Source organism: Phalaenopsis equestris, unplaced genomic scaffold (genome assembly GCF_001263595.1).
Source record: "Phalaenopsis equestris unplaced genomic scaffold, ASM126359v1 Scaffold000761, whole genome shotgun sequence".
Taxonomy (NCBI): Eukaryota; Viridiplantae; Streptophyta; class Magnoliopsida; order Asparagales; family Orchidaceae; genus Phalaenopsis; species Phalaenopsis equestris.
In genome coordinates this window covers 4,244,860-4,262,707 of record NW_018165201.1, presented here as the reverse complement: position 1 = coordinate 4,262,707, position 17,848 = coordinate 4,244,860, and the positions used below count along the sequence as shown (strand labels likewise).

The 17,848-nt window shown below is 36.7% G+C and overlaps 1 protein-coding gene across 2 annotated transcripts in view; it reads left to right on the top strand.

The window, feature by feature from the left end:
- The first annotated feature begins 923 nt into the window (after positions 1-923).
- Positions 924-17,848, top strand: part of LOC110030782 (G-type lectin S-receptor-like serine/threonine-protein kinase At4g27290) — a 33,015-nt gene continuing 16,090 nt past the window's right edge. For both annotated transcript variants that reach the window (XM_020733695.1, XM_020733694.1), the window contains exons 1-4: positions 924-1,404; positions 1,492-2,355; positions 12,909-13,028; positions 13,160-13,314. In XM_020733695.1, coding sequence (XP_020589354.1) covers positions 960-1,404; positions 1,492-2,355; positions 12,909-13,028; positions 13,160-13,314 — 1,584 coding nt within the window. In that variant the 5' untranslated portion in view covers positions 924-959. The remainder of the gene's footprint in view (positions 1,405-1,491; positions 2,356-12,908; positions 13,029-13,159; positions 13,315-17,848) is intronic.

The window sequence follows — 17,848 nt, the reverse complement described above, 5'->3', positions numbered from 1 at the left end:
TATATATATATATATATATATATATAATGCAAATTTTGATCCAGCTTGATATCGAATATTTAATAAATTACTTGCTGAATGACAAAGGAGTTGTTCGTGAACATAAATGAATAAATTCAACTATATTAATGTTCACTTCATTTAAACTTCAAGCTTTTTAAAATTGTTTTTTAAGTTTTTTTGTTTAGTAATTTGCACAAATATGATCGAGCCTTAAGCGAGTTAAGTTCAAGTTGTTTATGGAGTGCATTGGTTCATTTACAACCCTAGATTGTAGATCACCCAAGTTGCTGGTCGTTCATACCGCAGTTCGTTCAGACTGCTAGTCATCCAAATTACAAGTTATTCATGCTGCTGGTCGTCCAGACACCGAGTCGTCCAGATTGTGACATATTTTGATGTACCTATTTAACAATCTTCCTGGAGGCTCAAAAAGCCAAGGGTGTCAATTCAGGTTGAGTTCAAGTTTGACCCGAAAATGACCTGACCCAAATAGGGTTCACCCCAATCCAACTTAAATGAAAAACGTGTCGAAAACAAAAACCTGAACCCGAGATGGACCCACTAACTCAAACATACCCGAAATTTTGTGCTTATTCGGGCAATGTCTGGATTTTCGGATTTAACTTGAATCCGACCCGAATAATAAACATGTCGAATTATCTGACCAAAACACGACTTGAAAAATATTGAATTTTTCAAAGTAAAGTTCGAGCCGGGCATGTCTAATCAAATTTTGACAATTTTTACACACAAAAAAATAAAAAAATATAATAATAAAAAAAAACTTGCTAGGTGTTAAAAATCTACACGCAAGTTCAACCCCCTAACTTTTCTTACCTTCAAGAGTCTAGTCATGAACTCCAGTCAATATAGTATAAATATTATATCAAACACATAGACTTCTAAGTGCAAATAAAATCAAGGGAACACAAACACTTTCATTCATCAAAAGCATTATGAAAAGTATACAAACTCAACAACTCATCCTCTTCTTCGCTCCCATTGCCCTCTTTACCACCCTAACCAGCGGCGGCGGCGATACACTTAACTCTTCGACAATTCTCTACGACGGCGACACGCTCGTATCCTTCTCCGGCGTCTTCGCCCTCGGCTTCTTCAGCCCTACCAACTCCTCCACCAGACGCTACGTCGCTATCTGGTATAATAAGATCCCTACTCACGATATCGTTTGGGTCGCCAATCGGAACAGTCCGATCACCGAGTCTACGGCGGCCCTCACCCTCTCTTCCGACGGCAAGCTGGTTGTTATCGACGGTAACTCCACCGTTTATTGGTCGTCTTTCACCTCCCCTGCCATTAATGAAACGAAGACCTCCATCGTCAACCCGATAGCTCAACTTCTTGACACAGGCAACCTAGTCGTCAGAGGAGTTAATAATGGTATGGGAAATTAAATTTAGTTTTTAGGTAAGAAATTTTTTTTTGCAGTATTGATCTTCCTAACCGCCATCAACTCTGATAATTCAGAGTATATATGGCAGAGCTTCGACCACCCAACGGACACATTCCTCGCCGGGATGAAGTTAGGGTATGATCTGCGATCCGGTCTCATCCGCAACATCACCTCTTGGGCGAGCCTTTCCGATCCATCGCCGGGGCCTTACACCGCAAACCTTCACCTCTCCGGCGTTCCACAGCTTGTTACCACCGAGGGTTCCACCTGGTTCTGGCGCGGCGGTCCGTGGATCGGCGCCGGATTTTCCGGCAGCCCGGAGACACGAACATTCGCTTTCTTCACCATCACTTTCGTCTCCAACGCCGACGAGGTCGTGTACTTCTACAAGCCGATCGGAAACCAAATAACGAGGCTCATCTTAACGCCCGACGGCAACGGGGAGCGCTTGCTGTGGCTTGATCCGCCGGGTCAATGGAGCCTCTTCTGGCAAGAACCAGACGATCATTGCGACCATTACGGCTATTGCGGGGCTTTCGGGATATGCAATGCGAGCAATTTACCTATGTGTAATTGCTTGCATGGATTTCAGCCGATATATCCGGCGAACTGGGTGATGATGGATTGGTCGGGTGGATGCGTTAGGAAGACGGAATTAGATTGCGACCGAAACGGGACAAGAAGCTCTACAGATGGGTTTGTGCCGGTAAGCGCTGTGAAGCTACCGGATACTTCGGTGGCGGTAGAGGACAGGTGGTTGGAGTTGGATGCGTGCAGAGAAAGGTGTTTGATGAATTGCTCCTGCACGGCTTATTCGTCGGCGAATTTCACAGGCGCCGGGAGTGGATGCATTATGTGGATGGGACAGCTTAACGACTTGCGAGTCTACTCCAACAATCCGCATGTTATCTATCTACGGTTGGCTGTGGCAGATCTAGGTAAGTATGTAGGGCTTTTAGTGAAAACAAATAATTGCTTATACTGTTCCCACTGGAATGACTCATTACTCATGCCTGATTGCATTGGTCTTGGCTATTGGTGCCCGCCTATAACAACAATCTCACACTGCACAAAAGTATCAATCAATCAACAACGATATGTGGAAAGTAAGGGTCTATTTGGGGCAGTTGCAGTTTAACAGTTTATCAACTGCAGCTTAATTGCCCCCAAGAAGCGGTTGCTAGGAAGCTGACTGACTGTTTGTTTCAGTTATTTTTCGACAAATAATAATTCTGCCTCTCTTTAGTAATGTTGTTCATACAAAAATTATCATAACCATATACCCGATACTTCAAAAACATCTGTAGACACTAACATGCAGACGGTGTATGTTCTGTGCTTCACTGTTCACCAGTGATGGTATCCATTCCCGATCACCATCGACCGTAGAATTCGCTGGACTGTTTGCCTACCGGAAGAAGTCATACTGCTCTGCATTGTCTCCCGTAGTTATGGGTCTGACGTGACGTCAATAGGGAAGTATTTAGTCCACAGTTGCAGAGCAATCGTCGAGATGTCCCTGAAGTTCTTGAGCTCATCTTCCCCGTCGCTGCAAAAGACAATGCATTAATGAAGACAAAAATTGAATTTGCTAAAATAAGTAATTAAAAATTTACACTTACAAATTGCGTAAAAATTTCAAACAAGCAATATAAATGTGAAGTATACATGTCTTTGAATAAAAGAAATATAACATTGAAAGCTCACTATCCAATATGAATGTTAAAAATGTTTTAACAAATGAAATGAATTACACATGATAATGAATAAATTACAAATAATCCAATCAGCCTTCTACTAACACATCAATAATTTTTTCCTTTAGTTCCGCCATGTCGCTTGCACCCTCCCCCTCTCTAGTACCAGATAATGGAATGATCATTCTTAACTCGTGACTGAGAGTGCCCGATGTGGTACTCAAAGGCTTCCAGAGGTACATGCTTCTGATCGTCATTGGTCCTACGAAAGTTAATGTCATTGCGGGAAGGATGTCGTCTAATATAATTGTGCAGAGTCATCGTGACAATCACAATCTAACAATCACAATCTATACCTGTTTGAGAAACAGGTAAGATGACATACCACGGTGTATAACCCATTTCTTATTCCAAACGCCAATCGTTCTCTCGATGACACCGCGTAGGGAAGAATATTTTTTATTAAACAACTTCTTTCTGCCATGTGTAATATTGCTAGCTCGTTCAATCAGATATGTGATATCTTGTATCAAAAAAGAGTTTGACATACCCTCATCGCAACGAATATCCAACATTCACCAAATAATATTTGTCTATAATGTATTGCATAATTAGTATGAAGGTTAAAGTGAATCACCAAAATATTTGGGGCTAGAGCATGCCTTGAAGAGGATGTGGGAAGTTTTAGTGGGTATTTCGCGTTGCAGTCTTGAAAATTCTACTGTCTTGCGCACTACCCTCTCAACCGGGCATGATGAAAGTAAAACACATTTTGAAGTCACAAATAACCATGATATTCTGCATAGGGGCCACATAACGGCCGATGAATGTAATCTTCTCATTATTTAAAACCCGTGCATCAACGTGAGTTTCATTTATTGCTTTAATGCAATGCTACTCAAATTAGAATGAGTTTTTCATGTACGAATTGTATATTTAAAGCTTACTGCAATGAATTAGAAATGTTGCCTTAAAGAATAGTATGTAACGTGCATCGTGTGACCTTTGCCTGTGCTCTTATTGAATTTTTTTTATAATATTCTGCTATTATTCCTTGTTGAAATATGTAGTGAGTCTATTGCCTAGATCAATTTCGATGAGGCAAAGGTCACAAAAGATTGTTTTGGTTTCTGTCCCACAATGCGGGCAAACCAATCTCCTTGATTTTAGCCATTTTATAACTATGATAGAAAAAACAGAAGTTGTGAGTACAGAGATGCTGACAAAGATGATTTGTTGCCCCTTCTTATAATATTAATTCATATAATGGCCCAAGGGATTTTAATGATGAATTTCAATAATAATGCATGATATTCTATATATGTTTTCTAGCGTTGAATAATAAAATGATGACAATGATATTTTTTTGTCCTTTCTGACAATATATATGCCCCAAGGGGTGTCAATAGTCATGCACAATATCATGTCACTTTAGCTTTCTGAGGCTATCTATTTCACCGCCTCAATGCAGAGTGTGTGATTGAAATATATTTTTCTTATAAAATAGAGGCTATGTGTGATGTTCTGTTGTACTTTCTGACAATATATATGCCCCAAGGGATATCAATAGCTATGCACAATATCATGTCACTGTAGCTTTCTGAGGCTATCTATTTGACTGCCTTAATTCAGAGTGTGTGTGTGATTGAAAAATATTTTTCTTCTCATAAAAAAAGAAGCTATGTTTCCCTTAGTCACAATATTTTCTCATTATATGTCTCAAAAAGTATCAGGAGTTATGCATATTATGCTTTCACAGTAATTTTCTAAAGCTATCTATTTCATTGTCTTACTACGGAGTGTGTGTGTGATTGAGAAATATGATTTTCTAATAATAAATTTTGAAAAATAGGTTTGGATGAGCATGGTCAACAGACCACAGCTTCATATGTTTTCTAGCAGTTGGCATAAGAATGATGACAAATATGATATGTTGCTCTTTCTCACAATAATTTTGCATTATATGCCCAAGGAGTATCAGTTGCTATGCATGATATGTTTTCATATTAATTGTTTGAGGCTACCTATTTTTCTGCCTCACTTTAGAGTCGTGTGATTGAAAAATATGTTTTTCTTGTCATAAGAATGTTTCAAGTGATATTAATATTGAATTTCAGTAACAAAACAAGAAATTCTACATATGTTTCCTAACAGTGAGCATAAAATTGATGATAAAGATGATATGTTGATATTTTCTCCTAATAATTTCTCATTATATGCCCCAAGGGATATCAATAGCTATATATGATATGCTTTCACAGTATTTGTCTGAGGCTATCTATTTTGTTGTCTCACTTCATAGATTGTGTGTGTGATTGAAAAATATGTTTTTCTTGTCCTAAGGGTGCCCCAAGTGGTATTAGTCCTGAATTTCAGTAACAATGTATGAAATTTACGTATGTTTCATAGCAGTGAGCATAAAATGACGACAAAGATGATATGTTGCCATTTCTTCCAATATTTTCTCATTATATGCTCTAAGAGGTATCTGTAACTATGCATGATATGCTTTCATAGTCATATTTTGAGGCTATCTATTTCTCTATCTCACTTCAGAATGTGTGTGATTGAAAAATATGTTTTTCTTCTCACAAGAATGCTCTAAGTGGTATTACTACTGAATTTTAGTAACAAAACATAAAATTCTACATATATTTTCTAACAGTGAACATGAAAATGATGACAAAGATGATTTGTTGCTCTTCCTCACAATAATTTCTCATTATATGCCCAAGGGGTATCAGTAGTTATGTATGATATGCTTTCACAGTAATTGTCTGAGGCTATTTATTTCTCTGTCTCACTTCAGAGCGTGTGTGTGATTGAAAAATATTATTTTCTTGTCCTGAGAGTGCCCCAAGTGGTATTAGTCCTGAATTTCAGTAACAAAACATGAAATTTTACATTTGTTTCCTATCAGTAAGCATAAACATGATGACAAATATGATATATTACTCTTTCTGCCAACATTTTCTCATTATATACCCTAAGAGATATCAGTAGTCATGCATGATGCTTTTACAGTCATATTGCTATATATTTTCCCTCCTCACTTCAAAGTGTGTATGTGATTGAAAAATATGTTTTTCTTGTTAGAAGAATGCTTTAACTCATATTACTACCAAATTTCAATAACAAAGCATGAAACTCTACATATATTTCCTAGCAGTGAACATAAAAATGATGGCAAGGATGATTTGTTGCCATTTTTCACAATAATTTTCCATTATGTGACCCATAGGGTATCAATAACTATGCATGATATGCTTTCACAATAATTGTCTGGGGCTATCTATTTCACTGCCCCACTTCATAGATTGTGTGTGATTGAAAAATATGATTTTCTAAGCATAAGTTTTGCAAAATAGGAACACGAAAGAAGAAAATCACAGACAAATCTACCATATCAAACTAGAGCACCATCACCAGATAGAAGCTCCAAACCAGAAAAATACAGCCAAATCCATATGACGCAAATCCACGAGAAATGAAAATGTCTCAAAAATACATAGGGAGAGGGGATACCGAAAGAAGATGGTGTCCGACACGACGGGTTAGGGCAGAGGAAGCTGAAACTCCACGGGAAATGAATGTGAAAAATACGAATGCGCTGTCGAAACGAGGGGCAAGAGGGTAAAAAATACAAGAAGAAACGCGAGCCGCAGGGTCAACCCCGTGACCCGCTTTTTGTTAAATGGTGCAACCACTGCGATCCGAACTCCGCCCCAAACGACAAAAATGTGCAGCAGCCTACCGTGCCGTGTGAAACACACCACCCCAAACAGACCCTAAGTTTCTGACACTTGTATGCATGTGGGAAAAAAACAAGTTGATTTTTTTTGGGGGGGGATGAAGGAGGTGCGGAGGAGTTATTGAAGGCATTGCCCGATATATTCATTAATGACAATCAAACGCACAAGTTGATAAAATCAACCAGAAGCATAGCATAATTACAATTGTGAAATGAGCATCCAACAATAAAAGCTAACACAAAAAGACCAAGAAATTCACAAAATGCAGGTCATTAATAGGTGGGCTCAGAACCAAAAATTATAGATCTTCGGAGACATCATAGGGCAACTAAGCAAGTTGACCAGTGAAGAAATTTTATCTTGACGAGCAAAACATTGCGGAAGAAATTTTACATTTTTGTTGACCTTATTTATCCTCCAAAATAGTTATCATAAAAAGGTTGTTTATATTTAATCTTTTTGAAATGATCTTAGGTTTCCTCTTCACGTTGAAAATCATGCTCGTGAGGAATTTTTCGATCCAACTGTAATTATAATGATAATTAAGATTGAGATAATTTATCAAATAATAATGGATCCATGTAATTAGTACATTTTTCTATTAATTAGGATTTTTTTTCATGACTATTCAAGTTTTATTAATTAAAATAATTAGGCATAATATAATTAGTAAATTTCTCATAATAATTAATATTATAATTATTAGCCGTTGGACTTTTTTTCCAGCCGGCCGGATCTCCTTCCAGCTGTCTTCCAGTCGCCGGATGTCCCTCAAACCCACTGGATGTCCTTTCAGTTGGCCTGATCAGTTTCTTGCTGTTCTTTCTGCGGCTTTTCTAGCCAGGTTCCCGCTGTAGCTCTTCCCGCGGTTCTTCCCAACCGACATCTTTGCCTGTTGTTTTAACAGCCGCTGATTCCTCCAACCAGGATCAAACATACTGCAGCCTGATCATTCTAGTAGGTGCTTATAGCCAGTCCAATCTCCCTCCTACAGCCAAAACCCTCCTATGTCTCAACAACCCAACATTACCTTTGACTTAGTAGGAATCATGGAGGAATCCACCACTGAGCCTCTTTCTGATGATGTACTTGAGTCAATCGGAGGATTGACACCAATCTGAATCCCTCCACAGATCGGAGGGCCGGAAAATCATGTGAACTTCTTAATCACCCCCCATATACTTAATGGCTCTAACTTTCTCCAAGGGTCCCGATCTGTTTCATTGTTCGTCAAAAGACACAGGAAATTAAATTATCTTACAGGTATGATTCGTGAACCTCTGAAGATTGACCCAACATATGCAGCATGAGAAGTGGAGAATTTCATGATCATGCAGTGGCTAATCAATTCGATAGAGACTGTGATTGGATGCTTGTATATGTTTTTACCTTCTGCCAGTGCCATATGGAGTGCAACTCGGGATATCTATTTAGATGGTGGAAACTCCGACCAACTTTATGAGGTGTCAAAGAAGATCCGCGAGGTAAAACAAGGATCGATAACTGTGACCTAGTACTACAATGATTTGGTATCCTTATGAACGAAACACGATCTCTACTATGATTACACGGGGGAATCTCAGACAGATCTTTCCTCTTCAGAAAATTGTAGAAAAATACCACTTGTTCCAATTTATAGCAGGTCTTAACAATAACCTTGATGAATTCCGAGGTTGTATACTTGGTCGGGATCCACTTCATTTTGCTCGTGCTGCTTTCACAAAAATTCAACACGGAGAGAGCTGAAGAATTGTTATGCTCGACACTTTTACTTCAGTCGAATTATCTGCCATGGCCACTAATAGTATTCAACACTCTCAAACCCTCCTCGAGCTACTGGGTCCACTTATGATTACTCTCACAAATCCAACCATACTAGAGAAAAGTGTTGGAAACATGGGAAACCGACGTACTAATTTTCAACCAAATCCTCCTCTGCCAAGGGTATCATCCCTATGACACTCACTTCTTTCTCTAGTTCATGGATCATCGACTCATGTGTCATAAACCACATGCTGGATGCTCTAAAACTTTCTCGACATATTATTCATGCTATGGGAAATATACAATTAAAATAGTTGATGACTCTTTTAACTCTATTGCTGGTAAATTGCCGGTTGTGTTAACAATTGGTCTAACTTTGGAATCTGTGTTACATGTCCCTCTGCTGAAGTGTATTCTATTATCTGTTAGTAAACTGACACATTACATGGATTGTGCTGTTAATTTTTCTCATGATATTTGTGTTTTCTAACATCGTCGTTCGGGCAGGATAATTGGAGTAGCTAAAATATTAGTTGGGTTCTACTTCTTTCAAGAGAAAGAAATGGAGAAGGAAGACACTTCTCTCAGCAGTTGTAGTTTTTCTCAATCCACTGCATGTCCTATTATGTTGTTGCATTATCGTTTGTGTCGTCTCAGTTTTCAATATATAAAACGGTTGTATTTGTCTATGTTTACTAATAAAAAACTTGCTAATTTCAAATGTGAGATTTGTCAATTAACTATATATCATCGTGTTCCTGATCCATCCCTTCCTTACACGTATTTAGTTCCCTTTTCTCTTACTCACAATGATTTGTGAGGACTATCACACTACCAGCTAAATTAATAAACGATCGTTCTTATCTTAATTGATGACCACTCTCGAATGACACGAGTCTATATCTTAAAAGCTAAATCTGAAGCTGCCGTAACTTTCAAAAACTTTCACTCCTTTATTTTAACCCAATTCAAAACTTCTATTCAAGTCCTTCAAACTAACAATGACCATGTATTTTAACTCTGTTTTAAGTGAGTTCTTGGTAAGTAGGGCCTCTATCATAGCTCATGTACAGACACTCTTCAACAAAATCGAGTAGTTGAGAGAAAAATTTGACATCTTCTCGAAGTGGCTTGCTCCATTATACTTTAATCTAGTGTCTAAAAAAGGTTTTGTAATGATGTCGTGTTTACTGTCACCTATCTCATGAATCGAATTCCCACAAAAATTCATAACTTCAGAACTTTATTAGCCATCTTGATGTCATGTTTCCCGAACTCTTGTACCCAAGTTTTTTGGATGCACAACCTTTGTTCAGAGCACTATCCCTAATCAAAGTAAGCTTGATCCCAATTCTATAAAATGTTTCTTCCTCTGATATTATGCCACTCAAATTATTGATGTTTAATCTTGTCACAGATAAATTTTATGTAAGTGCCGATGTCTTTTTCTTTGAAAGTGTTCCCTACTTCCCTGTCACTATCTCAAGTCAGAGGGAGCTTGATTTATTGTACACTATTTCGTATTCAACCCCTGTGGATATGTCTCCAATCACTATATCCGAAGAGGTCTCTGTCCCTCTGGATCCGCCACCTACCAAACAACCAGAACCTCCTCTTATTCTTCGTGTCTATACTTAGCACACTCATGTTTCCACTCTAGAGCTCGTTATCTTTTTATAGGACCTGGAATCCACTCTGAGTGACATACCTATAATTGACAACACTTCGAATGAGGAAGTGAGTTCTCCTAATGAGGTATGTAATCAGACAAGCTCTTTTTATTCCATGGAAAAAAATATTTTTTTTTTCAAAGTGTGTCGCCAACCTACAAAAAATATATCTTTGCTCAGACGAATCATCACCTCCCATCCGCTATCGAAGCAAGATTAATTGACCATTCCTGGAAAGCTGCAGTAATAGATGAAATGAATGTCCTTCAATGGAATCATATATGAGATGTTGTGGATCTTCTTCCAGGTAAGAAAACAGTAGGGTACCGTTAAATTTTTAATACCAAGTTTAACTCCGATGAATCCTTTGAACGCAACAAGGTACGATTAGTTGTCAAATGCCACTCACAAACACATGAAGTTGATTATGACGAGAAATTTGCTCTGGTTGCTAAATTAAACACCATTCAAATCTTACTTTTTCTTGCTGCGAGGTTGGACAATGCTCCAACTGAATGTCAAAAATATTTTTCTAAATGAGGATCTCACAAAGGAGGTGTATATGTGTCTCCCTCCAGGTTTTGACTCTACTATTTCCTGGTGACAAGTGTGCCGACTACTTCAGTCTCTCTACTGATTGAAGCAATCTCCAAGGGCCTGGTTCGACAAGTTCACAAAAGTGATAATGGGTCATCATTTTACTGGTGCTTAATCAGACAATACTCTCTTCTTTTGACATTTCTTCACTGGCAAAATTGCAATCCTTATCATCTATGTCGACAATATTGTGCTCACATGTGATGATCTACCACCATTGGAGTCTTTAAAAGATGCTATTGTTACTTCATTTGAAATAAAGGACTAACGATTGCTCTGGTACATCTTAAGCATGGAAATTTATCGGTCATCTCAAAGCATTTGTCTGTCTCAACGTAAATATGTGTTTGATCAATTGACAGAGAATAACCTACACTTATGCAAACTAGTGACAACTCTAATGGATCCCAATGAGAAATTAGTTGATGATCCAAATATGGTTCCAGTGAATAAGACTTGCTACCAACTTCTTGTGAGGAAACTCATTTACATTGCCCATACTCACCCTCACATTTGCCATGCAATATGTATTGTAAGTCAATTCATGCATGATCCCTATGAACACTATCTCAGAGTTGTCCACAGGATCCTCCGTTACTAAAAAGAAAACCGAGCTTATGTTTTTTTTTTTGGCGTCACACCTCTACCATTGTTGTGAGCTTATGTTTTTTTTTTTGCGTCACACCTCTACCATTGTTGTTTATACGAATGCAGATTGGGACTGGTTCATCTATAATTGACAATCAATCTCAGGATATTGCTCATTTGTGTGGGGAAATCTTGTCATGCAAAAAAGCAAAAAACAGTCTGTTGTGGCCCGGAGCAGTGCGAAGCCAAGTTTCGCTCCATGCCCTTGGGTATCTATGAAGCTCTTTGGAGGAAATGTTCGAAGTACTTTAGAGAGAGCACTAAGAATGTTTTTTTTTTCCAGTGACATGACCACTATTAATATATTGATGACGTGAGTTTTTGAATAGTTAAATGCACCCAATTCAATTTCAATATATTTTTTTTTACAACACATTGATTAGCTATGCTACTTGATCAAGAGTTATGGATCAAGCATCACTGCCTTGAATGATTTGTTTGATCATTATTATGGAGTAACAATCTTTACGGACATCAAGTTAAAGAGGAAAGCTCCTTCAAATGGCTTAAAACAGTTTAATGTCATTGGAGAAGAGGAAAAGTTTATGGAATCTTAGGCTAATGCATGATTCATATATTTTTCTAAAATAAAGTAAAATTTTAGTTAGCTTTAATATAAAATAGCAAACACATTTTTTCATTCCAAATAATAATTTAATAATTAAAATCTGAATCTTCAAAAGAAAAAATTGTGAACAAATTTGAAATCCCAATAATGATCAAGTTTCGTGCTGTGAAATGGAATATGAAATGTTTTACACTCGACAAAACTTGAATGAAACACACCAATCATAAAAAAAAATTAATTGAAAAATAAGTATTAAGAATCACCAAATAAAAGATTCATTACCTTTTAGACACTTTCCCCAGAAGTAGTCATCAAAGCCTACAATGTGCTCTAAAAATAAACAACCAAAATCACATAAGAATTGAGGATAGCCAAAATAATAAACTTTTCAGAATCCTCTTTGATCTTGTAAAGGTTTGCAAGTGCCTCCTCCGAGCACACAAATGATAGTAATCATCTGTGCTTTCACTATTTCCACGTAATTCATCCATAAGTGAAAATTGTAGAGGTAAAAAAGGCAGCGTTCGAGTACAGCTACGATTAAAGGAGGCCATTTGGGACTGTAGACAGTAGCAGTCAGCAATGAATTAAAAGGATTCAGTCAGCTATCCAGATTCTGCAGCACTTAGCTGGACCATACTAGCAGTCAACATGCAGAAATTTTGCATTAGAGGCTATATCAAGTTACGGCTAAAGAATTCAACCATGCTAAGCTTTTCAGAAAAAAAAATGTTATTCGGTTTGAACCCTTTTTAACATGTTTCTTTTTCCGTTCTTGTTTGTTTATGGGAGCAGTGTCAAACCAATCTCACATTAAAAAAGCAGCAGCGATAATGGTGCCCATCGTGGTCAGTTTCTCCGTTGCTGCGCTTCTAATTGGTTGTCTTCTATTACGCTGCTGGAGAAAGAGAAGATGTATGATCACATATTTTCATCTTTCAATCATATATTCTTGATCAATGTTTTTCTTCGTTTCTTTTTTAAAGAAAATCTATTTTCTGCAGTTCATACCTCTAATTGTTTGTAAATGTGATTATACCATGTAGCTTTGGACTCCTCTGGAGAAGAGACCAAGGAAAGTACTGCAACTAATACGGACATGGAACTTCCTTTGTTTGATTTTGAAACAGTTGCTGATGCAACAAATAATTTCTCTGAAGATAATAAACTTGGAGAGGGTGGATTTGGTTCTGTTTACATGGTAAGTTTCATTTCCAGTGGTGTTTTAAGCATGCTGATCTGTCATGCAATGTCACACCTGAAATGAATCATAAATTTGCTTCTAAAATATAGGTCGTGAGAAACTTCTGCAAGATTCGGTGTGAGTGACTTGGTGGTTGTCACTAGTTATCAATTTCTCTCCCCTTCATCGTTCCTATATCTAATTACACTACAAATCTTATTTGTGACGCCTGTCAATACCCTAAACGAGAGGTGTACAGAATGAGATAAGAATTGATTAACTTCAGCTGGAGGTACAGACCCCATTAGAGAAAGGTTGAAATGTTAAACCAAAATAATAGAATGCTTACGTAAGGCATGGTTAAGATTCAATGAACAAAGGTAGGGCTTAACTAAGCAGTTAGAGCATGTCTAAAAGAAGCTATCTATCACTAGTTATTTAACAAAAAGGAGAAACCTGATAATATTTCATGGCTCTATTATTGATTGTTTTGGTAGTAGGTAGGGCAAAGAGTATAATATATGTTAGGCATTGGCTTGAGAACTTTGATTTGATCTTAGCTATGTTGCGTACTTTTCTAATTCTGCACTTTCAATCTTACCCTGTAAGAGATCATCAATGTGGATCACATCATCTCGTCTATTTAAGGTGGTAAGATAGAGAGTCAGCACGTGAGATGTTCATAAAAGTTTAAAAGATTGGAAGACCACTCACTATTTTTGGAGGTTACTTCATGAATATGTAGAGAAAGAGGTCACATAAAGAAAGCGGAGGCTAGAGTAATTCATTTGTATAGCCTACTTCCACTTTGGGGCCTACTAAGAAGTTTATTGGATGTTTTAGGATTCCAGAGAGAGAATTTTTCTAAATTAAACTCATCCTGATAGGAAAACAGAGCGAAGAGAAATTGTATCTGGGATAAGTATATTGCAAATGAGTACTTCTGAAATAAAAAAGACATGCTCAAAATAGAAGTGAGAGTGGGACTAAAGGCTTTGGACAATAATGATGATTGGCTGTTGATAATCGGTGCACTTCTGGTTGAGCCATCTCCTCTTGTTTCCTTAGTATGCCTGTGTCTTAAGGGGCAAAAAGTGTCTCCTTTCTTATGTGTTGATATTTTTAAGTGTTTGCATATCTTGCCATTATCTCCAATTATGGTGTTTTTTTCGGAGTTTGAGGCAATTTCGGACAATTCTTGTAATTACAATGGTCTTGCAATGTTTACAATCTGTTGGTGGCTGCTTTGCAAATTTTGTTTGGTTGATTGGCTACACATTAGTACATGAGATAATATTGGCCAAATGAATGCAAAAACACGCATATGCAATTCCGCATCTTCTATATAGCTTTAATGATTGTTAGAACGCATGGGACTGATTTAATATGTTGGTTTGAGGCATTTTTCTCGAATAATGGCATGGTGATTTAGTCAAGGATGAGAACGGGTCATCTAAGCCAAGGATGCTCATGAGAACCTTCTTAAGGACACTCTCAAGGACTCTTCAAGTTAGTTTGGAGAAGATGAATTTTAGGATTAAATGTCTAGCATCCTACTACCAATAGGGACTGAGATTGAGTTCTAAGCATTTTCTAGAAAAATAGCATGGCGATTAAGTAATGAAAGAGAATTAGTTATTTTATCCATGGTTGCTCCCAATGACCTTCCGAAGGACATAGTCTCAAAAAGGCTCCCAAGGACCTTCCTAAGGACAATTTCGAGAATTTTTCCAAGATAGTTGGGAGAATTTTAATTTTAGGATTATATGTTTACCGTTGTACCACATGTAGAACTGAAATCGATGATTATACTTTTACAATTATTTCATAAGTCTATAGCAGGAAATGGAATATGGTATTGAAATATTAACCTTCTATAGACATCAAATGCCATCGTGTTCTATGGTCTTTCCCCTCGTCATCATGACGCACTCCATTTTAAGAAACTTCAATAAGTTGAAGATTGAGGCGCTAGCATGCACTTCATGGAGAAGAAAACTATTGAGAAGGTCCCAAAAATTTCCATTGGGCGATGAGTGGTTAAACTTTACTTGGCGACACAATGAATATGTGAGTAATGGAAAAGTCTACTGTGGTGGAAACTATTGCCCTTGTTATTTTAAATATTTTAATCCTATGACATATTTTTCATGGCAGGGACATGTGAAGAGGAAATGTTGGAGGGTTATGTTACCTTCACGTAAATGTTAAATGAGAATAGAGGTGGACTTATTCTCGAAACAAGTAGAATTGCTTCCTCATAGCACTAAGCATCTGATTTATAACTATTGAGATCATTACAGTGGTGCCTAATGAGATACAATCTTCCCTGTATGAGGATTTGATGGGTGCCTCTCCTTAATTTTGAAGACAATGCCCTAGATGTCAGAGTTGACATCATTATAGACTGAGAAGATTCAAAACCTAAAGTTTTTCATGGAGGGGATAAATAGATGTGACAAGTGGGATTTGAGAGGCTTTGAGACCCTCCCGTGGGTTATTAAAGCATTTTTTTGCTCCAAACTCTAATGCGAGGGCTATTGAGCTTGAGGGAGATTTTAGGACTTTTTGAGGTGATATGTCATTCTCATGCGAGATGATGATGACTTGTCAAGTTATGGTCGATAAAGTTAGAAGAGAGACCTTTTTAGACTCTCGATAGAGTGAATGACGAATGTTGTAGCTATTTACTTATACATTTTAATGTATGTTTTATATAGTATGATTGAATGCGATGAATACATATGTTTATGTTGACTGCTTGTATATGAATGACTGACAATGATGGAGTGCCCCTTGATGGTACTAGTGAGGGAATACTAATATATTCGTGCACGTAAATTAAAAAAGTTATTGATATTGAATTATTTTAAGTTGTACAAATTTTAGACGGTGCCTCATACGACAGTTGTATAGATATGAAATGTTATTGATATGATAATAATATGGACCCTTTTAAATAACATGTCAAATAATTATATTGATTTATAAAGAATTTTAACTGACATGCGTATTACTTTTTTTTGTTTTATATTGTTGTAGTTTAGAAATATGAGTATTCACTGCTCGTTTAGCTTACAGTTATTTTAACTTATTTTTTCATATTTAATTAAATTATTAAAAGATTAGCGATAGAGGAGAAAATATTAATGGGAACAACCAGTAACGAGGTAGTTTTAAGTTGTGCCGCTTTAATTTAATTTGTAATAGATCTTTCATCTGTTAAATTGTAGAGGAATGTAGAAAATTTAATTCAGATGGTCCAACCTTTCATTCTCGCCTTGGTTAATTTCAAGCCTCGGGTCAGGTAGTGACAACGACAAATCTTTATCATGTCTAGTCTCGAGCATTTGAATTGAAATGCCCTTATTGTTGCAATAATCTTGGCAATCATTTCAAATACCTTGAATGACAACAAGAGTTGGGTAATGAGGTATGATACATCAGGACAAATAGAGATTTCAATGATGGTTAAGCCATCCCCTAACTTGTAGAAGTGATCTAGGTGTTGATAGTAGTTCCTTGAGGAATCAATTTGTTTATCGTTAGGAATAAATATTAATAATGGTTAATATATTTATGTAAAAGCATATATAATATTTATTTTGATAAAAATCAAAGAACCTCTTGTTTTAAAAGTGGTTGACCATATTTAATATTTCTTGTAAAAAAATAATTTGATATAAAAAATTATGAGCCTTACTAAAGTATTATGGGAATAGATAAAGTGGGTTGTTAACTGATTGAGTTTGTGTCAAGTTGAGACAAATTTCTATGAGCATTGGCTCTGTCTGATAGAAAATATCCCAGGAGAGCATCATGATTCTTCCTGGCATATGTCTCGAGGGCCTGTAGTGTGGTTCCTAACATGAAGTGCGATGTGATTAAAGTAATGATACTTCAAAATTTTAAAATGAAAAATTTCCTTAAATCAATACTTAGCTTCTTCTATTAAGATTAGACAATTGTAGTGTTTTAAGATACTTTAAACTAGGGTGACTAGTAATAACCTTGATTCCTTTACACTTTCATTTTCTTACAGATCTTTCCTTGGGTATCTTTGTTACATGTGATTTCACACCTCTTGTGACCATGACCATCAAGCCAGGTTCTATTGAAGCCACCAAAATCATGGAGGTTTTCAAAGCGATTGATGGCATTGTTGTTTATCGAGGACTTCTCCATTTATGTCATTTCCGTTAGATACAACATCAAAATTTGAACAAGGGGAATGAATTGAACTCGAATTATTATTTAAAGGGGACACCTGTTTTGTTAGTACTTTAAGATCGGCTCAGCCTTTTTCAACTAGGCTGTTAGTGATACATTGCTAACTCATGGGAACAAGAATTTTGTTTATGGTTCAACAATCTTCTTAAAAAAATCTCAACAAACCAAGCTAACGTAAATCCAATTGAATTTGTTTAAAGCTAGAGAAAATTGTTGGTTTTTTTATAAATGATTTAATAGAGCCAATTGATTCATTTTAATTTGCAATGGTGATGAAAAAAATCAAACTATCATTCTCTTATATATATATATATATATGAGA